The 26,623-nt window shown below is 32.4% G+C and overlaps 3 protein-coding genes across 3 annotated transcripts in view; 1 reads left to right on the top strand and 2 right to left on the bottom strand.

Moving 5' to 3' along the window:
* The window catches only part of LOC142340606 (substance-P receptor-like), a 129,776-nt gene extending 107,046 nt beyond the window's left edge, over positions 1-22,730 (bottom strand). The window contains exons 1-2 of the mRNA XM_075391293.1: positions 22,395-22,730; positions 17,684-17,926 (exon numbers count right to left, since the gene is read on the bottom strand). Of these exons, the coding sequence (XP_075247408.1) occupies positions 17,684-17,864 (181 nt within the window). The 5' untranslated portion in view covers positions 17,865-17,926; positions 22,395-22,730. The remainder of the gene's footprint in view (positions 1-17,683; positions 17,927-22,394) is intronic.
* LOC142340611 (poly(A) RNA polymerase GLD2-like) overlaps positions 1-26,623 on the top strand; it is a 303,984-nt gene that overhangs the window by 234,793 nt on the left and 42,568 nt on the right. The window lies entirely within an intron of this gene.
* LOC142340612 (uncharacterized) overlaps positions 1-26,623 on the bottom strand; it is a 355,986-nt gene that overhangs the window by 309,045 nt on the left and 20,318 nt on the right. The gene's annotated exons all lie outside the window — the stretch shown is intronic.

Below are 26,623 nucleotides of genomic sequence, written 5' to 3'. Positions count from 1 at the left end.
ACATTTCACGCCCCAAAATGAAATAATTTTGTATTCCGAATACACGAAAAGTGAAAAAAAAGACTAGTTCTGGTCTCATAGGGAATTTTACTATAAAAAAATTCAAATTCTATTTGAGAACTGTTTTTTTTTGTTTAGAAAACTTCATATTTTATAGGTCACCTAGAGACTGGTCACTTTTCATATCAATTTTTGGTTAATGATAAACCTGATTTATAGTTAAATCAAGCCTAATGAACAAAAAATTCGTTTTCAAGGTATCGCACATGTTCTTTTGGCTTCGACTCTGAGTTTTTGTAATTTTTAATGAAATTTCGATTTTCTTTTTCAGGTTTTACTAAGTTTTCGGAGCACTATGGCATAGACTCGTTGACTAAAAGTACAATAGGTTTTGTGATGAGCATTAGTGAAGCTATTTAGTGCTTTGATTGGACAGCTAATGGCTGTTAAGACTTTCTATTTAATTTTTTTGAAATTTTTTTTGATTATTAACCGATCATAAACTTATTTTTGTAAACTATAAGTCAGTCTAAGTACTGACAGGACCCCCTTCCCTTCTACTGCGACCACAATTAATCTGTTGATCGGTTTTATCTTCTAACTATTGGTTTTATGACTTCGATGCCACAAGATTTCACAAACAACTTTAAAATTTTTCGATATTTTCGTATATTTGATTCCCGCTGAAATCTTGTCACATTTTCCTAATATCGATAGCTCCCATTGGTTTAGTGAACACTTTCAACGGATCATAGGTTTTCAGAGGAAAGCTTATGGTTTAATTAGCTTCGGCACTTTCTTCTCGCACTTTTCTACTGAATTTTTGATTTTTGTCTGTATTTGTTGTTTTCATAGACAATGACCTATTGTAATGTCTTTTCGTATCGATGATTTTGTCAGTGAGAAATATCCTTGTTGTCTCATTGAGGCACGGCTTTTACGCTCCCATCGAGCGCTTTCATTGCCTTCCGTTGAATGCAATTGAATTTAAGGGCGTTGATACTACGGTTTTTATCAGAAATTTCGTGGTTTTATTGTATTTGCGATTTTTGCCTATTTTTTAAAAATCTTTAGGTAGGTGTAAAATTCTGAACGGTCTCATCAGCTATTAATTGAGGGTTCAAAGATTGAGGTATCCCGAGGCAGTCATTTTATAGCGAATAGTCTTAAAATTTATGATAACATACATTTTCAATGATTTTTTAAACTTTTCAGTTTTTGTTGTTCTTTTCGTCAAGTTGTAACTTATTCTCATCCTAGAGTTGCCCCATTCAGTTTCTTTTATTTGGTGGTTTGTTTTCTTAACTGACGTTTTTTTGTGGACAACATGTGTTTAAAAAAGTTTAAGTGGTGTACTTGTGTTTCTTTTTCTCTTCTTTTAACACATTCGCTTAATGACAGATCCCAATGATTTTCAAATGTGGCCCAAATCAACTTATTAGGTCTTTTAGTATAATTTAAGTTGTATTAGTTTGAAGGAAAATAGAAGGAAGAATACATAGTATTCAGATAATAGCTAATGATTTTAAAGCCTTCAATAAATTGTGTTTTCGCAAAATATTTAATTTTTCGAGTTTTTCTGCTTCTGTAGTCTGTTTGTAGGGCTTAGTCTAACAAACCACAGGTCTTATTGGTTTCATGTTGAATGTTTAGTAAATTTATCAAAAATTATTTTGTTAAAAGCTAAGGATTTTTAAGACTTTCGAAATTATTCGGTTTAAAATTTGTTGATTGATTTTTGAATTTCGCCTTATTGTTTCTTCTCTTTGTCGACTTGTTATCTAGTCTCATGAAGGAAAAATTTTATCTTCTGTATAAATAGGAAAAAGTAGGTTTTGTGTAGTTAAGGTTTTATCCGATTGCATTTAGGCGTTGTTACTAGGTGCGTTCAAATTTAGATATTTAGTTTTTGCCGCGAAATTTTTCTTTTTGCTCATTTTGTTGTTTGTTTTTTTTCTTGTAGTTTTTTCAATGACAAATCTTGTCAGCGCTGGAATGAGGCGTAGAATTGTGTAATTCAATAAGTAGTTAGGTTGTTAAACAAAGTGTAGATGAGCTCGGGTCGGAACATCATGTGCGAACGCGCACACATTAATGAGCATCCTTGTAAATATAAATGATCATTTATTGCCTCCTATTTGTATTTGACTCCTAGCACGCATAAGTCTCCATTCAAAATACGGAAAAAATTTACTCCAGTTTACAGGGAAACATGCTTACAAACAAAATAAAAGGAAATAAAAAAGGTCCATTTCAAAATTGATCCATTTGTTTTTCTGCAACAACCCTTATGGCTCTAAAATCCAGTGTCGGAATCTTAGTTGAATCAACCGGAGACCTGGCTGCCGGAATTATTAGGCATCTATTTGGTCATGATTCATATTCCAGGCTTCTAACCTGATCAATAGATGATATATTGCTGTCATTTCCTTCAATATATTCTCCCTTTCAAAGTTTTTGCATGATTTATGCTGAACTATGGTAATAAAACCCCAATTTATGGGACATAGACATGCAAATTTCGCGTTCCTCCATTTTTTAAATACAATTCTGAATAAAATTTGATGATGAAAATTTTCAAAGCAATTCAAAGCAATTCAAAGCAATTTTCAAAGCAATTTTCAACAAATGTTGATGATACGTTAATATATAAGTTAAAATATATTGCTGATATGATGACGGAAAATCTCTGCCAGATACCGAGGGGGAGATTTTGGAAAAGATCCGAATAATTGTTCCGACCTCTATTGAGGGGGGACGAACTATATACTCAAATGGTTTTTTTTGTTCAGACAATTTTCGCCGATCGATATAATCATCGTAGAGAGTTGCGAGTGGTATCATTAGAAAGCTCGTCCAGTGTAGAATATGGAATTAAAAAGATTTTTTATTTTTGTTTTTTACAGGGAGTTATCGATGTTTAAACTTCTGAGAAAAATACAGTGAAGTCCGTTGTTTTGATTCACATTTTCGGAATTTTTGCCTAAAATTTCGTCAATTTTGCTAAAATTTTGTTAAAACTTTGAAGAACAGTGATGTTGATTTTATTTCAAAAGACAAAAAATATTCTCGACTGTTTTGATATAATTTTCTTGTCAAAAAATCTGGCTTAATATTTCAAAATTCAGTCTTTTTCATCAAAAACAAAACAAAATAGATTAGTTCAATTTAGTTCACTTTTATTAATCTTGCATGTAGTAAACCCCCAAACACCACTATTACAATCTTTGTTGACACAAAAGAGGAGCTATTCCTACTTCAACCTCCGTTGAGAGTGCTCTGTAATTCAAACTTTTCCGCTTTTTTGCTAACTGTATTCGCTGATTATCAAAAACGCAGCATTTAATTTTGATTTTTTAACCAACTATCTTTATCTGTAAACTTCGAAAAATTATATGTTTCTAATGGACAAACAACATTAACAGTGCTAGTTTTGGACCAATCTTAGACCGTTACAACTACAAAAGAATTCAGACTATAACCAGTCGGTCTTCTTTCTTTAAAAAAATGATTTTATATTAATTAAGGAACAGAACGTTTCAAATAACAGCTCAGTAGTGATAAGTCCGATTGTTCTTCTAAGCAGCTATAAACTAAAGCATCTAATTAACAAACTATTGACAGTTCACCTATCACATTATTGGCGTTCAAAATAAAGCAAAATCGAAAATACTAAAATCTTGAAATATATCGATTTTGGTTTTAACGGCTTCGACATTACTTTCTTGAAGATTTTAGTTGAACTCTGTTTTAATTTTGCCTTCAATTTTCAATTTTACTTTGTTTCTTTAGTCGTATGAAATTTCCTTTATAATGACAAATATTATTAGCGTTTTATGGAACAAAAGATGAGCGGATATTCTGATATCATTAGATAGCTGATGTCTTTCACGGCTTTGAAAACAATTGTTTTCCAAAATAAAAAAATTTTTAACTTAAAATTTTGCTCTTTTTTTGTCTATTTGTTGCCTAGTTGCGTTAAATACAGGTCAAATATAACATAATTGATGTCAAAAAAAGGTGTCAAAAGTGGTCGTTGTCACAAAATCTAAAGTTTTTTTATTTAAATCGTTATGACTTTACTGGTTTCGACAAGAGTTTTGACACAAAAAAAATCAATTGATTTTTGATTTTCGTCAGTGTTGACGTTTTTTACGTAATTTCAGGTCTCAGGGGCTTCCTTTCAACTAACAAACGATTTTTATTATTTTTTTAATTTGTATTTATCGACTTTCATGGCTTTGGAATTAATTTTGTTTCGCAAAAAAACAAAAGTATTACATAAATTTGACTTTTTTTCTTTTTGGTTTTCTTGTTACCTAGTCTCATTATTGAGAGGTCACATTCTGCATTATAGATGTGCAAAAAAGGCGCAATCAAACATATTTTGGGGGCCATTTTGTTTTTGTTTTTTAACCGAATAAACAATTGAAAAAAGACAGATCTTCATGTCCTTCTATAGACATTGGCAATCCTAAACGATTGGGATATTTTTAGTTGATTTCTAAAGGTATAATTTACTTTGAATTTAAATGTTTTTTTAAAAAAGAACAAGCCATTTTTTTTACTTTACTGTTTTTGATCTTGTTTGTCTAATTGTTACCAAGACTTATTATGGACTGGTCTCATATTTTGCCTTTTGAATTGCAAGTTATTTTGCTTAGTTTCTGTTTCGTCTGACGCCATATTGGTTTTTTATTGAGTTTTGCTTTTTAAAACGGACATAAAGTTTTTGATGTAAGTAATGTTTTTCTTGCTGTTGTTTGATTTTGCTGTTCGTCTTAACTCGCTTTCCTATTATTGGCGTATCTCATCAGTCTAGTGCATAATTTTTTTACTCCACTGAGTATTTTTATTTAGAGGCAATCTCTTTGTTCATACGTTATTTTTTTGAAAAATACTTGAATTTTTGGTTTTTTCTATCTGTTCCTCATTTAGTAGAGAATTATGTCAAATGCGGATGAGCGGGTTCGAAACTTTATGTGCGATCGCACATCACCGAACCTCCTTGTTCCTATATAAAATTGTAAAGTAAGTCTGAAGAATTCTGAAATTTTGAATGATTTGGTTGAAAAACATAAAAATGCCACATTTCAACCTGTTGTGTTTCATGGCTGTTTTTTCAAGTTTATTGTAAACAGATTTGAAGAGAAGAGCTCAGAAAAGTTGTATTGAGTTTAAATTGTTCATTGTTTTTAGGAGAGCGTTAGTAGGTAAGAAAAAAGGTTTAACTAATTGCCGTGTTGCTAAAAATGTTTTGTCTTGCGTTATATTTTTTTCAAACAAAAACTAAATTTAAATATGAGAACAACCAGACTTCAAGTTTCTTCAAGTTCTTTTCATTCATTTAGACATTTTACGATTACTTGCATTTTCAATTCATTTTCGTTGGAGTTTGACGTTATGTAAACATTTTCGCCAACATTTGATTGTCTTTTTTTGAGAACAGTTGAAAAATTTTGTTCGCATTTAACTTTTGTATTCAACTCAATTCAAAATTAACTTTAGAATAAAAAATTTTGCTGAACTTTAATAACTTCTTTAATCAAGCAACTGTATTTCAATAACTCAATGTTGAAAAGTTGGTCGCCATAAACTTATTCGCAGCATTTATGTTTGTTCACATAGGTTTGTAAAAAAAATCTAATGAAAGCAATTTACACGATCCTGAAATTAAGAAAAATTTTTACTACAAATAAGTTAAGCTTCAATAAACGGCAGGATATAAAAAAATCTTTTTAAGGTTTTTGAAACTTTGGCTGACATAATTCTGACCAGCTAAACTAAAAGTGCTTTCAGAATAAAAATCTATTTAGAAGGATAAATTGAAAAAGAGCTGAAAAATTCGGCTGCAATCAGCGCATAATTTTGCTTTATCGCGTAAAATTCAGCGTTTTTGCTTTTGTTTTGCGTTGAGAGCGTATATTCAGCGTTCAAATGTGCTTCAATGGTATGTAAAAATTCAGAAAGACTTGCGCAAAAAATGAGTGACAACGTACTATTTACGTTGAAGTGAGCGACATTTCATTAAAAATGGAACATAATGAGCTCTCGGATGGTTAAAAATTGCAATATTTTTTGTTTCAGATTTTTGAAAAATAGCACACAAATCTTTTAGTTTTGAAGAAAATGTTTTGTTGCTTTTTCAATCTAGACTACTGGCATGTTCTTAAAATAATTTGGAATTATTTTTTTTTTCAATTTTGAGAATGAGGACACAGAGGAGTGCTAAGGAAACTCCGCAACAAACCAATACATTCTAGAGGAGAATTATCTCGGAAAGAACCTGCGAATTTAATGGTGTTTTTTGGAAACGTATTGTTGCAAAATAATGTTTCTGCGAAAGTGCTGCATACTTTGTGTTCTTACCTCCCTGCAAACTTTGTGTTCTTACTTTTGCAGTAACTGGTCTCAGATTTTCGAACTTGTGTCTCTCTTTTAAACGTTTCTGTTGTTAATCTTTTTTCTCAAGGTCAAGTTTAGGTTGAGCAGGTAGAATGTCTTCCCAAAACATGGGCAGCTTGCGTTGTTCTCTCTAACCTTCTAACGTTTAAATTTTGTAACCATCAATATTGCGTTGCTCAATTTTCTGCAGTTTTTCTTGTTCACTATAAAGCTTATTTAAGAGCCGTTTCTTATTCTAATGTTTTCGATAAAGACATTGAGATTAAAAAGTCACATTTATCAGAACAAAGTTGTTTTAATATTGACGATTTATATCTTTAACTAGGCTCTCAATTGAAAATCTGTTTCAGCATAATTATTAACAAATTATACGAGGCACTTCTTTATATGTATTCTATTAAATGATTGAAAATTAATTTTGACACACAATTTTTTAGTGGGTTTGTTGCCTGTTTTGAAGTTAATTGTTAAATGGTTATTCTTGGCTAGATTGTCTGAATTGAATTGAGTTAGAATTAAGGTGCTCCCAGGTTGATCATAATGGATAATTCTGGCAACCATATCAAGGCTATATATGGCGTCATACAAAAATTGGCAACCATATACCTGATCATACGTATATTTGAAACAGGCACTCCGAAGGCACTAAATTATCCCATTTGACAGTTGCATATACCAAAAGGTGTTTAAATACTTTTTGAGAAAAATCAAGTCTATGGTTTCTTGGCAACCATATCCAAGACCATAGAGGTTAATGGCACCATGGATGAACATAGATGGTAAACATAAAATCTATTTGAAAACCAGAAAATAGTTTGACCAACTATTTAACACACACAGGAAGTCTTGAGACTCAAAATTACAGAGATTTAAATTTATGGCTTCTTGGCAACCATATCCAAGACCATATATATGTATGGTTCTTACAGGTACCATAAAGGTTTTTGGTCTTGGATATGGTTGCCAAGAAGACAAATTAAGCTGCAGCCTCCAATATACCTATACACTAGCATGAGCCCAACTGGAATGCAAAACATTATCCAACCTTTCCTCGCACACTTTTTACTGCAATTGCTTGACCTCTCCTCGCACCAAATTTCCTTATATATAAAACTTTCAAAGTAAACTGAAAATTACCCGGGTCGAGGCGTCAGCAGCTGTAACCGAATATTTTTGTAAGAAATCCGCTGAATGTGCTGAAATTATGTAAGGTTTGTGCTGATTGCGCTGCAAATCGATAAAAAAGGTGCTGAATCCGCTGAAACAAATTTTTTTAAGCACATTTCTTGCATAAAATCAGCATTTGATTCAACATCATTCTTACATAATTTCAGCACTTGTGAAAATTTTAAATTCAGCGGATTCAGCGACTTTCTTACATAATTTCAGCACTTGTGAAAACTTTAAATTCAGCGGTTTCATCGCTTTTCTTACATAATTTCAGCACTTGTGAAAATTTTAAATTCAGCGGATTCAGCGCCTTTCTTACATAATTTTACGTGCAATTCTTTTGCTCACAATTGCTTAGAACGTAGTCAGCATGTAGGCTCCTTCACCTTTTACACTTCTGAAGAGCCACTAATCAATCAAAACTCTGCGTGGTTTTTTTTTAAAATGAAAATTCAATTTTTTGAAAAACATACCGAGTAAAAAGCGTCACACTTTCATCATATCTAACGGAAGGAAGATAATTACACTTAAGCTACCTTGTTTCATTCAATCGGGTAATTTGTTTTATACCTCAGCTGCAATAAATGCTTTATCTTAAGGTTTGACAAAATTCTTAAATCTTTTGGCAGATATCCAACTGTTTTTAAGTTGAACTGCCCTTTTTAGTCTTGCACAGTTGCTGCTTCTGAATGTACAGCAGGACAAACAACCCAAAAAGTTTCAACTTGTGCAAGGAAACCGTTGAAAATGCATAAGATAAGTGCTGATATTGTGTAACATAAGTCCTGGAAATTATGTAAGAAATGCGCTGACAGCCGCTGAAAAATTATATTTTCAGCAGTAAGATCTTACATAATTATCCGCTTAATGTGATGAAAAGTGCTGAAATTATGTAAGAAAGGTGCTGAAAATTCAGCAGATTGAGCGGATTAATGTGTAAGATTTACCCGCTGAAAAATATTTTTTTTTTCAGCGGTTGTCAGCGCATTTCTTACATAAATTTTTACGAATTCCTCGACCCGGGTAATAATAGTGGATACTTTAAGGTGCCTTTAGTTTTTAAAAGTTTTAGGAATGAACAATCTAATTTAAAAGATTCGCGCAACATAACTTTAATATCGCTTAGAAAATGGCACTGTCAAAGTAACAACCGGGTATTTCCTTCACATTTAATTTTCCCAAAATTCATTCAATCCTGCTAATTACCCAATTCAGTTCATTTGAACGCCACAAACGTTCCAACCTCAAGTTATTTTGCAATTTTGTTTTCTCCAAAATTAGAAGTACTCATTTCTCAGTTTTTTTCCATTGTTGCTGTTTAATGACTGTGAAAATTGCTTTGCGACTTATAAATACTATTTTCGTCTCGACTTTAAATTAGGCCCTTCCAAATGTTTTTCCTCTCAGACATTATGCGCGAATAATGTTTGAAATTACAGAATAAACACAAGCAATGGCGATGTCTCAACAAACAGACGTTGCAAAATATAGAATTCTCAACAAATCTGATTGCCCGAGTAACTCAGAACATAGTAACTTCGAACATGGGGTTAACTTACCCAAAAAACTTTTCTTTTTTTTCTTTTCGGCTTAACGCGATTCACGAGCACACTTATGTTAAAGTATACATCTTAAAACATGTAAGTATTGTTGAGTGTACGATTTCGCAAGACAACCATGAAATGTTTATATTTTGATACATCCGCCACATTCACTATCGCTACAAGCAATATATAGACATAAGTGTGACCCGTCTAAACATATGTTTTCCTCAGAATTAATCGCCCCGCAATTTATTTTTCCTTCAATATTATTGACACAGTTTTATCACTGAGAGGGAAAACGGTTCCCACAAGTACAATTTCCGAAACACCTTTCTCAAAAAGGAAGAGACGCGCTTGTGTAGAAAGCAGGACTAATTTCGCTTGTCTTAATCTCCATTTTTGTTCATTTTACTCAGGGGTAATTTAAATTTCACCACCGATGATAACCTGGTCTAAATTATGCGAAAGTGGCAGAGAACGCTTTTGTTGTCTTTTTGTACGGGCCTGAATTATTAATACGCATCACAAACGAACATGGCGCTGTCATGGTAGATTTTAATATTGGGCTGTGTTCAATTCATTTTTTGTGGAAAAAGTATATGGTTTATGAAGATATTTTGCCATTTTCCATTTGTTTTTGACAGTATTTTAATTGGATGTGAGATGTACTATCTTGGAATCATATTTTACGACCCACTTTTTTAATTATCCGGTTCGATGAGGAATACGCCATACACTAAAAGTGTGAAACTGCTCCCCAGAAAAACTCCCCCCCCCCCCCCCCCCTCAAAAAAGCAGGAGTGAATTATAAGATTGAAATAAGCACTGAAATATCGGCAATGTCCAGAGACATACAGAAAACATTGTCGCATCTATTTGGGCTAAGAGGCGCAGACGGAGGGATAAGAACGGGAGAGATAAATTTTAGTCAGGAATATTTCCGTAATTAATTTCGTCGTTGCTAATTTGAAGATGTGATTTTAGAATCTTTAATACAGAAGTACCCCTGTTAAAAACGGTTGTTATATAATACATAGGCCACCAACAAGGAGGATCGGTTATGTGCGTCTATACATACAGTTACCATCCATTTTAATCAAGCGTAAAAGCTGTTAAATTATATCTGTTAGGATATTTTAATTAAATTCAATTAATTTAAAATATCCTAACAGATATAAGTAGGTAATTTTGTAATTATTTATTAAGAAAAGTTATCCATCTAATTAAGAAAAAATAATAGTATTTAACTAACAGTAATAATCTAACAAAAAAATAGCAAATAGAGCATTAATATTACCACAATTTGGTATAAAACTGAATAAACAAAAAAGTATGCCAAAAACACTTTCATAAAAGAGAAAATCTCAGCTCGATGTAACTCCTTTAAAATTTAGACTTGAAGAGTGGGACATATGTGACAATATGGGAAAATATTTTGAAAGTAAACAAAATGCAACCTGGACGAGATGGTTATTTTGTAAGAGTCCTGCGGATGCTAGCAGAAAAAAGGCAGAAAATCTTCAACAATCTGGCATAAAATTGGTCAAGATGCATTTTGCCAGAAAACTCTGTTCTTTGACAGAATCTGTTGGAACAGTATTTTATCTGACGGATGTTTTCTGACGCTTTTTCTTGTTTTTTGTCCATGCTCAAATTATGTTTAAATTCAAATATTGCAGCGCTTTAAATTTTTTTTAACTCCTTGGGATTCTAGGACGGTTTGCGTGCATTTTTTTGCAGTAAGAAGCACTTGAAAAAAAATGTATCTCGTATGAATCTGGCAGAAAGAAATGGTTATGTGGTAGGATGTGCAGAAAAAAGGTTATAATGTAGGAGTCCGCTCGATATTTCGCTCAGAAGACAGGTCGTCTTGTAGGAATCCGCCCAGACCTGACATATACTTACAACGTAACCATCTGTTCTCGACCATGGGATTCACTACTCTCAACGGCATTTTTTAGAGTTTCTTGAACTTTTTTTTGCTAGAAGTGTTTTCCAGAGAACAGTTAGAGAAAAATTAATAAACTTTATCTAAAAAGAACTTATTTTACAAATCTTTTTTTTGTTTGTTTTCATTGTAATGATCAAGTTATAACCAGTTGCCAGCGTTAAATTTCACTACTAAGTTCCATTTAAAAATTGCTATTTGTGGTGAAAAAGAGGCAGAAAAGGAATTTGCAGGTATTTTTCAAATTTAAATTGAAAAATGTGCGGTTGACATTACCGCTTTTCTCTTTTTCTTCTTCTGAGTAGCTCTAAAAATACCTTTTTTTTCAAAACTTAAAACATCTCAAACTTTGTTTCTTTTCGTCAGAATTGGTTAAAACATTCGAAAAATTCTAGAGAATGTACACAAGGTTTTGATAATTTTTTTCAAAATACTATCATTCTCATGCAATGTTATCACGTGAAAAAACCAAGAATGCTACTTTTCTAAATTTACGCATCAGCTTGTCAACGAGGAAACTATAAATTGAAAAAAATTCTTCTGGTTTTCAAGGATTGAGTCACTGTTTCAAGAGTTTATCAATGGTCCACTTGTATCTCTCTTGAAAAGATGTCAATTGGCTAAAATTGCTTCAACAAAAGATCTAGTGTAGATGTCACAGACACCAAATAATTGCGAGTATTGGCACAAAAATTACATTAAGACTGCTACCTCATCTGTCCAGTAACATATATCACTAGACATATGAGGTAGCGGTCTTAATGTATTTTTGTGCCAATACTGGCATTTATTTGGTGTCTGTGACATCTACCCTAGATCTTTTGTTGAATCAATTTTAGCCAATTGACATCTTTTCAAGAGAGATACAAAATGGATCATTGATAAACTCTTGAAACAGTGACTCAACCCTTGAATATCAGAAGAGAGTTTTTCAATTTATGGTTTCCTCGTGGATAAAATGATGCGTAAAGTTTTGAAAAAGTAATTTTCTTGCAAAATACATTAACAAATTGTATTAACAATTTGCAAAATACCTAACCTGTAAATTTGGTGAGCTTCATCGATAGATCATGCAATGCCTCATTACCATTTTACGACGAACATAAAAATAGATACCGTTATGTGATTAATCGCGTGATTATATTATGATTTTTCAAAATTTCCTTTGAAGTTTAGAAACTCAATTTAGGCCTAAATCAACTTGGTCCTGCCTGCTCTGCTATTTTGTCAATGTATAATGTGCAATATAATTTTTGTTTTTATTGTTCCTAATCCAAATCATGGTTTGCATCTCTGCTTCACTATGAATCAGTGGGGGATTTTAATAAATGTGTATCTATAATTATCTATACTCTTTATGATGAAGATAGTCTTTTGATCAAGACTTCTATATCTGTGAATAAAACTCTCCACCTCTACCCCCCCCCCCCCCCCTCCCGGAATCTCTCCTCTATCAGATTTCGATTATAATAATGTTTAACTTTTATGGGTTCACGCTGACATTTGCATATTTTACAACAATCAAAACAAAATACTCTTCCAATTTGACTGATTTCGTTTAATTAAAATTTGTCCTCAATTGTTTTAAAAACATGGTATTACAAAAGAAAACCGATTGACAGAAGAAATTTTTCAGAGAATCAGAAAAAATTGCCAAAGCAATCAGTAATCCAAAAACTTATAACTTATTGTAAATTTTGATGCTTTGAGTTTTTACGGCGCTCTCTAATTTCGGTTTTGAATCACAGGTAAAGACGTGGCATAAAAGCGATTTTTTAACAACAATAGTGTAAACTTTATGTAATTCATATGCTATCCAAACCATTAAATGAAAAAGTTCAGTTAAGAATGTAAATAGAAGGAATTAAACGAATAAAAAGTAAAAGGTACCATAATCCCTTTGAAACGAATTTTTAAGTTTTGTAAAAAGATTTGTATGAAAATTTAACAAGAAATATTTAGAATTAGATAAAACTTCAAGTCGCACGCAAATAAAAAAAATTTGATAAATAATTGATTTTTATCAAAACCATATCAAACAATGTCCAGAATTTACATGCGATAGTTCAACATGCCCTTGGTAAGGCACTAAAATTTTGTCTAGCAAAAACAAGTTTTTTCATGCTTATCATGCTTTTATTTTGAGTCTAGCAAGATACATCAACGTTAAATTCGATGCCTTCTAATTGAGTGCACTGGGTCAAAAAAAGTTGAGAGTTTAACAAGCTTTTTTCGCACGTTTGTTTGGCACTGCAAAAATCAATTAGTATGTTTTTTGGGGGAAAATGAGACATTGGGAAAATTTTAAAGGAAATGAAAAAGATTTTTAAAGAAATCTATTGTAATTTTTCAGTAATCAATTAATTGCTATGGCTATAAATTCTTCAAATTAAAAACCCAAAGTTTAAGTTGGTCCTAACGAAGCTGACAAAAATGACTTTATCCTAGGTTATTTGGTTTTCAACAAGTTTTGTCTATCAAGAAGTTTTGTTTTACATTTATAAATTTAATCGCATGATAATTTATTAAGTTTGGTTTGCTGCTGCATCATTGGTTAAATGTGCCACAATTACCAGGAGGTCAGTGTCAGAGAAAGTCAGCCTTTGAATAAGACTAAAACATTCTACTTTTTCAGTAGTCTGTTCTGGCAGGGTAGTTTACTGTTCTGGCTGTTCTGGTTAGTGTTCATTTTCGAGTAAAATTAACTACATAAAAAATAATATGCCCAGTACAACTCTCGCCTCATTAGTTGATTTTATATAAGATATGAACCTTTTTGTGTGTACTTCTAACATTCAACTTGCATAGCAATCGTAATCACTCAGCTATATGGGCTTTATGGTAATTACCTGCAAGCTAGCTTAGATTTAAAGAGCTTGTTTAATAGTATAGTAATTATCAGTTATAGGCTCCAAAAGTATGCGACTTTTTGTTGCTCAGTCTTTGTCTGGGCGTTTGCGTACTTTTCAGACTTAGCAGGATAAATTTAGCTTGTGCGATTTTAATGACTTCAACATTACAATAATAAAAATAAACTGCTCATCTGATGTGATTGTTTCAGAACTGAATTCGGTTTTTAGTTTTTGAAAATACTGATTCAGCGCTGAAATGCCCAAGTCCTTTATAAGTTATATAAGTTAATATATGCATTTCTATAATTTTTTCCAGGGTTTTCTTGTTTACAGATGCAAAGATATTCCTGATTGAAGCTCGCCGCGGGCCCTTTTAGGCCAGGTTAATTTTTAATCGCATTAATCTGGCTTTGGATCTTTATGAAGTGAAGCGACGAAGTTCCTGTTTCCTCAGAGCTCAGATTAAACTTTTAATTCAAAGTAGTAATCCTGTTAATAAAATCTGGCTATGTTGGGATTTGAACCAAATGAATTATCAAGTGGGATGGTTAGATAGAAAATTGTTAAGGCAATGACGTTATTCAACGAAAAGGAGTAAATTAGCAACCCACGATGTTAGTCAAGTCTAGATCAAGATACAGATGGCCTGATAAAGATGGCCTGAATATAGATTTTATATTTCTTTAAGTGATAATATTATGCATGAAAATAAATAGTGACAAAATTGGGGATACGCTGATATTTAGAAAAGTACTGCTTTATGTGATTGGTAATTGGAGAAATCTGGTTGAACTCTTCCTCAGATGACTTGTTTTCACAGTCAAATTCAATATTTTTTTACCGTGCAATCATTTTAGAATAAATTTCTACAGCTCAGACTTTACCGAAGAACCCAGCTGTCCACTTGATAAAGACACAAGTTTCGCCTTCTGAAATTTTCGAAAATTTCAAATGCAACTATGAGACTTATGAAGGTTCAAGCAGGTCTATATTTTCTCCTTACCAAAGCAAAGACCTGAAAGAAATCAGACGCAACTGATGTCGAATATGAATAGCGATTCAGACTCATTGATTTGTTTTCTTAATTGTTCCGTGTAGTTGACTGTCCTGCGAAATCAAGTTGGTTAATTTAATAGTTTTTTATACTTCAAATTTCGACTAAATTGTACAAAATAGTAATAAAAAATTTTTGAAAACGCGAGCTTTCTGATCTTTTAAGACCGCAATTTATAATGAAATTGATAGCAACCAACTATCTCCAGAGAGGAAGTGTAGCAAAATTATTATTGCACCTTAGATTTAGAGTTTTTGCATCCATTTGAGCTTTATAAACCAATTGTTAGCAACAAGATTTACAAAAAAAAATTGCTGAAATGATCTCTCAGAATGTCACATCCAACCAAAGCAGCCAAAAACCAGAAAAAATCGTCTCTTTAATTGTGAGGTTTACAACTGAAAAGCCCATCTTTCACATCCTAATCAGGCGTCTGATAATTATATTTGTTTTTCCCCTCACCAATCGGATTTTCACAACATGTGTAAGACGAAACTGTGCTTCAACAATGAATAAGCTTAGAACAAAAAACTGTCTTTTTGAACTAAAATTTCAACTTTAAATAGTTTCAAGTTCTTAAAACTATGCGGGTTAAAGTTGTAGAATTTCCTTTTCTCTTCAAAGGAAATCTGAATGGAACTCAAAACATTGTATTATTTGATGTTTGTGGCGCATTTTGTTGTACGTAGCTTTTTGGTACCATAATGTATAAACTGTGAGTTTTGGTACCATAGTGTATAAACAGTGAGATTTTTGAGACACAACAATCGTTTTTATCTTTTTCCAATGTATAACAACATTTTTTTTCATCTATTACTATCAATTATACTCGTCAACATTGATGATCTTGTCAGATTTCTGCAACAATTATTTTCCAATAATTGCCACAGGTCAAGCGACTATTGCGTTGAAAAAGGACGGTTCTTTATTCAACGCACAGTCGCAAAGTCCCAGTCAGGCTTGACCTGTGGCCATTGTTGGAAAATAATTGTTGCAGAAGTCTGACAAGATCATCAATGTTGACGAGTATAAATGAAAGTAAAAGATGAAAAAAATTGTTGCTATGCATTGGAAAATGATAAAAACGATTGTTGTGTCTCAAAAATCTACTGTTTATACACTATGGTACCAAATCTCACAGTTTATACACTATGGTACCAAAAAGCTACCTACACCAAAACAATTTTTAAAATGCGTCACAAACATCAAATTATACAATATTTTGAGTTCCATTCAAATTTTTAGTAACAAGTAATTACGCAGAAATGAATTAATTGCTATTTTAATTTCTAGCAAATTGCTGTTTGTAAAGCTTTCAGACAAATTATCGAAGAAATCTATATCAAACTTCTAAAACTTCTTTGTCTATATTTCTCCCAAAGAATTGTCTGTTTTCGTAGTTGTTGCTTCACAAATGCCCAAAAATGTTCGATGGGATTCAGATTGGGAATATTTGCTAGCTATTCCAGTACATATTGTTCGTTTCTTTAGGAAAAATGGTGAAAACTTTTGATTTATGTTGATTTATGCAAACGAGCATCTTCTTGTTGAACAATAGGGTTTTCTTCTAAAATTTTCAAATTGCCGTGAAAACTGGCGCTTTTTGAGCGTATTAGTGTGCATTAGATCATAATATTTAACGTGAGCTGTTTTTGTTTTCTGACCACAAAAATTGTACATTCGATATCGCAACAGCTTAAAAGACAGTAAAAGAACGAAGTAGCCTAATCATATTTTTTAAAGCGAACACATGCCTTTCTTCACGCCTTAAACGCTTTGAGCAAATAGTGCTGTACGTAGTTTTTTGGCACCATAGTGTATATCAGCCTCACCTCACTTTCTTGATTTTCTGAACCATTGATACAGATCTTGGGTGTGGATTGAAAATATTCGCTTCATCTTTTATCTTATCTTGATTTTTGAAATGATAACAAATATTGGACCCTTGGAGCACAAAAACAGTCGGTCCAGTTTTGCATCAAACCTTTTTAACTCAATTTGCCATATGTGTCCAATTGTATGATACTGTTTGATATTTTCAAGTGTTGAAAGTAAATTAACTTGTGATAGGTTTTTGCCTTATCTGTCCACAGATCTCCATTCTCAAACGGATTCCAAAAAAATGAAAAAAAACCAAAAAAATCAAACTTTGCTATGGAAACACTAATTTTGATTTTTAACATTGTACTAATTTTGTATATATAATTTTAAACTTGTAATATTTAACCCCCGGGTTATATTTTCAATTTACTTGTTTTAAAAAAATCCGTTGTCTAAGATGCAGACAAGGTTTTCTCACTTGCCAATATTAACAATGAAATTTATAATAAAATTAGGTCAGCAGGTGGAAGAGATGACAGAGAATTAGAGGACGTATGTGGGGGGGGGGGTATGTGAAGAGTGTTAGGTTAAATGAATGGGGTACGAGTAGATTGGGTAGAGGATGGACTGTTATGGGGACTGTCATAGACTTCACAAAATAATCTTGCACTGAATATTACCAAAGTTTTCTAAACTAATTATTAACTGTTATAATTATTAACTGAATATTACAAACAAATGGATTACTGCTAATGTTAATGCCTAGCCTTCGAAAACAGTCATACTTCGAACTAAACTTGGGACAGATATGCTTCAGCTGATTATGTAGTCAGATTTCATTACTCCTATTCGAAACGTGAAAAAATTATTTAAAAAAATATCAACTCACCGATGACGTTTCCAAAAAGTCCAGCCAGAACCACAGAGATGTAGAGAACAGACCAGAGAACCACTTCGATCATGCTCTTGTCTGAAGACTCCTCGGGCGGATCTGTAATTGTGGCGATGTCAGGAGTTCCACCTTCAGATGGAAATGACACGCCATTGAGTGCCGATTCCTCTGCCATCATTCGATCCTAATCCTGGAAGAGATGGTGGGACGCCTCACGGGGGTTTGTTTGGTTAAAGTCACCTTAAAATGTTCTAGAATTTCTACGTTATAAATTCTGTCACCCCGGATCCCCCTTTCTCTATGTAATCCACTCTACTGTCTTATAACTTAGATGACCAGGGTATGGAAAAACAGCATCTATCCGAGTAGCAATTACCAAATTGCTACCCCTATGTTTTGGGTCCTTAAGTTATTAGAAACAGACTCATAATTATGCATTAAAGGTATCAAAGAAAATAAAATTGGCATTCCGCATTGTTTGGTATTTCGGAATTGGGTAAATATCATCTAACCTTAGCATTTTGCACGTTCTTTATTACTTAACATAGGAAAGTAACTTTTTTCCGTTATTAAACCCTGATATTTTTAATTAAACCATTGCTCTTTTCTGGTATTAACTGCTTTCTGTAAAGAATTCTTCAAAATGTTTTTTAAAATAAAATTCAATTCTGACATCTTCCAGCTGAGATCTGTTCACTAAAAAGAAAATATACTATTTCGCTATTTTCGAAAATTGTAAACAAAAAAACTATTTAGGAGCGCAAAACATCTGGTGCTATTAATGCAGTTTTTAATACCCATTTTTCAAACTCTAAACATGATTTTGATGTGCGTAGCCGTGCCCTTCCTAGGCAACATATTTGGAACACATTTTAATGATAATAAGCACTACGTACAGCTTTGATGATATCTTTGATCTTAGCAAAAAACGGTTTATCTGAGAAATTTCAGTTATTGAAATAAATTTATTCAAAAATTTTTTGTAAATTTTGAAAAACTTCTAAAACTACCCTAATTTCCAAATTTTCTGCTGGTTATGTGAAAATAAATTCAAAAAATTGAACTATTTTGCCTGACAGAATTTTTTTTGGTTGAACTGAAACATTAGAGAAGATTAATTGTTGTATCAGAAAAAGGCAAACAAATGAAACCAATTATGAATAAAGAAAAGCAAATTTTATACATTAAACCGGTAAATGTGTGAAATCTACTAATTGAGTAAATGTAAACAGTCACTAGTCTAGGCCAGAAGTTTATTTTGCAATTTTAATTTTAAATCTTGCTAAGAATGATTGTTGTGCAAGAATGATTGAATAGTATGAAAGAAAATTTGCAGAACAAGGGTAAATGGCACCAACTATGCTTCACACAGGAAGTGTTCCAACATAAAATTGGACATTTTGTAAAGGGAAAAAACTATTTACTAAAATAAGAAACTCAATTTCAACACACAAAAGTATCCGAAGTCTTTTCAGTTTTGAAAGAACTTCAAAATACAGAGATAGCTATCAGATAGTCAAGAAACAAATGCTGAAGGTTGGTGGATCTTTGACCTCAAATTAGCAGTGAAAAGATTGAGACCTAGAAAAGAGAAAAAATGATCGTTTCTTTTCTATATTCGATGTCTTTTATTGTTTCAGACTAATAAGCTATGAGGGTGCTCTCAAAAAACTTCCATTTAGACCAAAACCTCCTCAATTTCTCCCAGTTTCATTAATTAAAGCGTGCTAATGAGAAATTGAGATGAAGAAATAACCTGACACATACAATTCAAACTTAAAAATGCACAAACGAACGATCAAAAACTGATTTGAAGTGTAAAAAGAAAACATCGTAGGACAAAAAAAAGAGTTTTAAAAAAGTTTAATTCACAAGTTTTGGACAACCAAAAGTTTTTGTTTTCTTAGGCAATGAGGCATGCGCAATTGCATGCTCAAACAACAGAACCAGAAAGATATTTGCAAAAGAAATCCATTACAATTTTCCCAGCTGGCGATGACAAAGCCTTCGCATCAGAACAGTACGTTATCCGATTGTTCGAACACACGCCCTTAGAATTTCCATACCAACAACATTCGTCAATTTTTACAGACAACGACGCATTAGCAGAAAAAACTTGAGAAGTAAGATAAAAAGTCAAATCAATTTTGGTTAACAAAAATGACATCAAAAACAATTTAGTAAGTAACTAAACATTTCTAATGAATAGATAAAATGAAATGATCATCAGTAAAAAGTGAATATTATTCATCATTGAACTCACTTGAATAAAAAGTCACCGAATGAATGAAATCAACCAATGAAGACACAACAAAAAGAGCAATTGGCCACAATTTTAAAAAAAATGACCAAATTTATATGGAAAAAAATCATCTTAGAAGATATACAGGTGCTCGAAAAGTGCATAGTTTCAATTCTTTGAATACTTATGTTTATAACTGAAAATATTTTTTTTTCTCTCTGGATACTAATTGTTTCGCAGACGATTAGTATATGACCGTTTTTGATAATCACAAAAGTAATTAAATTCTGACGTTTTGTCGGATATAAATTTGGTAAAATGAATTCAATTTATGGTATAACCTAATTTTATCCGAAAAGACATAAGAAACAGAATAAAACTCAGACAAAAATCAGAAAGCATTTTTCAGAAAACAAATATCATTAATTTCATGCGTAAGTATCAGCTATGAAAATAGCAAGTTTTTTGAAATCAGACTAAATAGACGAAAAAGGTTAGTTGTATGCACCAATCTGTCAAAAAACATTCAAAGTCAAAAAGTTATTTATTCAGGGCAACGCATGAAGCAAAACTTGTCTCACTCCCCGAGTAGTGGTTGACTCGGTAATTGTGCTCATTTTTGCTTTTAGGCCATATAGTCTTGATAAATTGTCCATCTTGTAACCAAAAATCTCAAGAAATAAATTGACATCGCCCAAAGCAATTCAAATTTTTTGATTTGCAAAACACCGCGAGTAGCTTAATAAAAGCTAGGCCCGCTTATCAATAGCTAGCGCAGCTATTAAAAAGACTGATAGAAAACAATTTTAAGATCAATTCAAATAACTTCAAGCGTTCTGATAGTGCAAATTCAAGAGTTTTTAAAATCTGAAAATTTTGAGCCTCATTCTTTTTCTCGAGAAATTAAAAATTGAAATTGTTTTTTCAACCAAGGGTTTCATTTTGCAAGTTTGAAAAACAAAAAAAAAACTTGTGTATGTCTCCGCAAAAATATCTTTCGACCAAAGTAGGCTTTAAAAGTCAGCCAAAAAATCCATGGTACATGAACGTTGTGATCCAGTAAAATAGTAAGTTGAAACAAACAGATCGTAAAAAAATTTTACGAACTTCAAAAATATGGTAAAGATATTCTAATATATTATTGCAATAAATCAATTCGTGTTAACTTTTTTGAATTCGAACTGCATAAATGTATCATTATATTAAATTTAAGTATTATGAAAGTGAGCAAATGTTGAGAAACATTGACTGCATCGCGTGCTTATCACACTCAAAGGCCTTATTGCATTTCATCCAGGATGTAGTCCGCGACTGAAGACATGTTTTGGCCAGACCAATTTGGATTGCGGCAAGGGGTCCGGTTCGACCCAACTCAATGGTCTGGAAAAACTTTTGATGCATTTGCTTTCTGGCCAACACCAAATTTTTAGGTTTGTTAGGTTTGGCCAATACAAACAATGGTACATTAGGTCTAGTTCATACCCGCATTTTGGTCTGTTCGATCTTTCCAGTGCTCTGATTTCGGTCCGTTCGTTGTCGACAATAACGACTTTTTTAAAAATCTGTTTGATCTGCTCAATACCCAACTCAGGTTTTTGTTTGGTCTGGGCAATACCCATATCCAACAACCAGATGTTTTTGCAAAAAGAACCGGCCTTCTTTAAATTGTATAAATGTGTACTGCTTTGACTGTTTTTTGCAATAACAACCGATCATTGGCAACCAGAAATTAGTTCTAAATTTGCAAATGTCGACGTTATTTTCACTATTTTTTTGTTTTAATTCTCATTTTCACGCATAGTTCAAAACTGTTAAACGAAAAAATTATAACAAACATGTTATATTGGATATGCTTCTTCATGTTTATAACTGGGCCTGGCCAGTGATCTGGCCTAGGGTCTGTTGTTTCTGGCCAATTGTCTGGACAATGGTCTGGCCTAAGGTCTGTTTGGTCTGATGAAAGATTTGGTCCATGGTTTGGCCAAAAGTCTAGAGAATAGTCTTTTCAGACTGATGGCAACCATTGACGAAAGTCGGTTTAGTCTGGCCAAGCCAGACCAAAGTCTGGTTCGTCTGGTCAACACCCAGTTTTCGGTCTGGTCGATCCGTCTGGCCAATACCTGTCTTGTGTCGAGGATCTCATACTGGGCAGCTAAACACTTAGGATTGTCTATAAACCTTTTGTTAAGGTGAGATTTTATGATAAACCTTGGCATATGGGTTGATAAAATTGATGTAAAATGCACAATTTCTTGATACAATTGCAAAGATTTTAGATAACTTTTGAGGCACGAATCTTGCAAGATCTTGCATTATAATTGTCGGAGAGGGAATAGGGAAGTTGTATGTATCTTGGTGCTCATTCTTACCAAAAAGTTTGTCAAAATTTTACCAGGAAAAATCTATTTTCGTTTCGCCGTGATGCTTCACTGCTAAAAAATGCTCCAAATCGTCAATAAAACTTACCACAATAATTGAATTCTTAAATATCAATTATAAAATCGAACTTCGATAATTAGCAAACGCAGTACCTTGTATAAAACAACTTGTAGGTTGTAAGTTTTGAGAGAATTTCAATCAAAATAAAAACTAATTTTGCTAAGCTGCAGCTTTGTAATTGTTCAATGCGTTTCATGTTGAACCAATTAGCAAATAAGAGCGTCAACGAAATTTTCAAAACGAATTGTTTGATTAAAATAGGCAGCATCAGAAAAAGGGATAAAAGTAATGACAGATCTAATGAAGTCGTTTCTGATAGATCGAAATTGGTTGTTCAGCTTATTTCTAAACACACCGTTAAATTTTTTTTCTTTAAAATTTCCTGTTGTTGCAAATAGTTTTCAAACAATCTTTGAACCGTAGCAGCAACAAATACTTGAAATAGAAAATCAACTTAATTAAGAGCTCTTGTTTTCCTTTAGGCGAATTTTCAGCAATGGTTAAGAAGAATAATAATGAGGCTAACGTATATACGTTTTTTACCAAAGAAAATATCAAGAAAGAATATCAATATATATGTCAGCATGCTGGAAAGATACCATCAATTTTTCTTTTAATAAAAAAGATTCTACGGCACATTTCTTTGCATGTAAGTTATCAACGCTATTAGCTATGATATTGAGTGTATGATCTAATATTACATGATATAATTAATTATTAGAATGGGTTACTTTGAAACATCCAATTGATAATTTTGCTGGCTTTAATTTCATTATTGCGTCTTCAACTGGAACCTTAAGTAAAATTATTACAGAACAAAGAAATAAGAATTAAGTTTTGTTGGTAACTTGGCTGTAAAGTTTTTAAGAAGCGAAACAAGCTGATTTCGGACTCCAGCGAAAGTAAATTGTTGATTATCGTCAATACTAAAACAATTTTGTAATAATTTTTTGTATAATAGATTTGTTTTAGCAAAGGATTGTGGTTTATTAAGAAAAATAACTGAAACGAAATTTAACTATCCTCTAATATCATCAGTTCATAAGTTGAAATCTCACCGGAACTTTTGGAAAAAATTACGTTTATTAAATGCAACCTTTCGAATACAATTTTGTTTTGTGACAAACATAAGTCTAGATTAATTTTTTCACTATCATTCGTCGTTGCTATTCGATAAAAATTTAGGGGAAATGCAAGAAAACCGCTTGTTTTACTAAAGGTTACTATTTGTAGACTAAAAGAAATAATGCAAATTAGCTTTCACCCATGAAATTTATCGTAGATATTGAACAAATAGATTCTAGAAAAAAACTATAGGTAAAACTGTTGGTCACTGAAGCTTCAAAACGTAAATTTTGCGGCAAAAGTGTATGTTGGAATCTGAATTTGTTTTTGAAAATTTCATTGGTGTCAAAGCTCGGATCTTTTCCATTTGTTCGTTCTGTAAATTATGCACATTCCAGTTACAGAGCACGTCTCTTCACATAGCAATTACTATTCAAAAATATGGCATGGGCGTCTGGGATGCAACAAAAATGCACTCCTTAAGCTGGTGGGCACAAACGGAAAAAAATATTATAGCTTTATTGATTGGAGGCTAATGGTATTTTGATTTCATTACAGTCTAATTGACAACATTGTTGTACACAGCTTGATAATTGCTTTACGGCGAGGGGTGGTTGTGAACAACAATTACAATTTTGTGAGCCACACTTGCAAAATTTTGTCACTTTGCTCGCTGTAGTTATTGATGCAAACAAATGTAATAAAATTGCACTTTTCAATCCTCTCAATTATACATACGCTTTCCCGCTGCTGAAATCTTTAATCCTCTCAAAGTCCACAGCCATAATTGTAGTTTACAACTGTGATTACGAACATATATATAAACAGAGGCGTTGATCTTTAATTTTTCGTGTGCAAATTTGTTAGAATTCGCTCTCCTGCCGTGTTTTCAGGTAGACTGTGAGGAAATAATTCAGATAATTAGAAACTCTAAAAAGTTGAATCAGTGCTAAGCAGCACTGATTGTAAAGAAATCCCCCAGGCAATCACAATAAAGAAAGTTGTCGACTGATTAGCCAAAACCAACACTCAAAAATTTGGTTTTTTCCTTTATAGCACCCCCAACCCCCGCCCCTCCAGCTTAGTGGTGACACAACCAACCTATAGACCCCAATCCTGGTAGATACATCATAATCTCATAGGTAGGTTATAATATCATGGGGAGGCTTTAATGGGAAAGACCCAAATTTGTTTTAAAGTTTTTACGATATACTCAAAGTTCTGCTCATTCTAATAATTCTAGATTATAGTGAAACTATTATTCTGACCCTTATATTTTTTTTGTGAAAGACTGGTGACTGACAAAACACATTCTATTCTGCAATAAATCAAATGATTGACGAAGGTGACGGCTTTTAAATATAAGAGAAGGTACTTTATATTTCCTCTACTTCTACTGCAGGAATTTCTTGATTATTTGTCTATTTTCGTTTGCTTATGAAAATAACATATGAAACCTTTTTTTATTAGAAGGCTTTAATTGGCTTCTTTCACAAAACACTATGCTTTTCTTTGAGAAGTGTCAGCTTCCTTGCAAAAGTGTGTCTCCTTCATTGGATACAAAAACGGTATATTCAAAATATTTTTCTCTTAGTCTGATTAAATTTACTGACAAAATTGAAAAGTTTGTGTCAAGAGGTTCGTGATTCAATCACTTGTCACAACATAAAAGTCATAATATATAAAAAAATGATTTACAAACTATTTTAGGTTGATAACGTTTAGAGTTGCTTGCAACAATTTTCCATAATACTATAACTTCATAGATTGGGCAAAAACACCATATATTTGAGACATCGTATTATTTATGAAAGTTTACATCAAACTAATTTAAGTTGCAAATAGTTTTCAAACTAGTTCATAATTTTTGGAAAGAAATCAACGTATAATTAAATTATTAAATTTGGATTTTTCATTTATAGCACCCCCAACCCCCTCTCCAACTTAGTGGTCGAACAACCAACCTATAGACCTCAATCCTGGTAGATATACCATAACCTCATCAAGGGAGGTTATAATATCATGTGGGGCTTTAATGGGAAAGACTCAAATATGTTTTAAAATTTTTAGGTTATGCTCAAAGTTCTGCTCATTCTAATATTTCTAGTTTTTAGTGAAACAATTTTTCTGACCCTTATAATGTTTTTGCGAAAGACTGGCGACTGACAAAACACATTCGGCAATAAATCAAATGATTGACGAAGGTGACGGCTTTTTAAAATAAGAGAAGATACTTTATATTTCCTCTACTTCTACTGCAGGATTTTCTTGATTATTTGTCTATTTTTATTTGCTTATGGACATAACATATGAAACATTTTTATTAGAAGGCTTTAACTGGCTTCTTCCACAGTACAATATGCTTTGCTTTGAGAAGAGTCAGCTTCCTTGCAAAAGTGTGTCTGCTTCATTGGATACAAAAACGGTATATTCAAATTATTTTGCTCTTAGTCTGATTAAATTTACTGACAAAATTGAAAAGCTTGGGTCAAGAGGTTCCGTGATTCAATCACTTGTCACAACATAAAAGTCATAATATATAAACAAAATGATTTACCAACTGTTTTAGGTTGATAACGTTTATAGTTGCTTGCAACAATTTTCCATAATAATAACTTTATAGATTGAGCAAAAACACCATATATTTGAGACATCGTATTATTTATGAAATTTTATGTCAAACTACTTTTATTTGCGAACAGTTTTCAAACTTGTTCCTAATTTTTTGAAAGAAATCAACGTATAATCAAAACGTTTTTTTTTCGCGAAAATTTGTGTTTCTGTACTGAATGAGCAATTTTCGCACATTTTCGAAAACTTTGGATTGTGTCATGCTGAATTTCTTAATAGGTGAATTCAGGATGTAAATAAAAAATATTTCAGCCTTCCCGTGATCCCTCATCATCTGAGCAGAACAAGAATAATCCTATATATTTAACGTGAACGAATGTTTTTCTATATATTATGAGGACAACATTAAAGTTTTTCGCAATTACTTATATTTTATGATGCCAAAGTGAGCGTTCTAAATCACAATAAATTAAATATGTTGTCAGCCTTTCAACTCTGTTTGCGAAAAAATTATCACAGACATTTCAAATATATATTAGATCAAGATAAGACCAGACACATTGTCGAGCTGCAATGAATATCCATTGTAATTGTTGTTTACATTGTTTACAAACAACGGG

The sequence above is a fragment of the Convolutriloba macropyga genome, chromosome 6 (assembly GCF_964194025.1).
Source record: "Convolutriloba macropyga chromosome 6, txConMacr16.3, whole genome shotgun sequence".
Classification (NCBI taxonomy): Eukaryota; Metazoa; Xenacoelomorpha; order Acoela; family Convolutidae; genus Convolutriloba; species Convolutriloba macropyga.
This window is presented reverse-complemented; position numbering and strand designations above follow the sequence as displayed.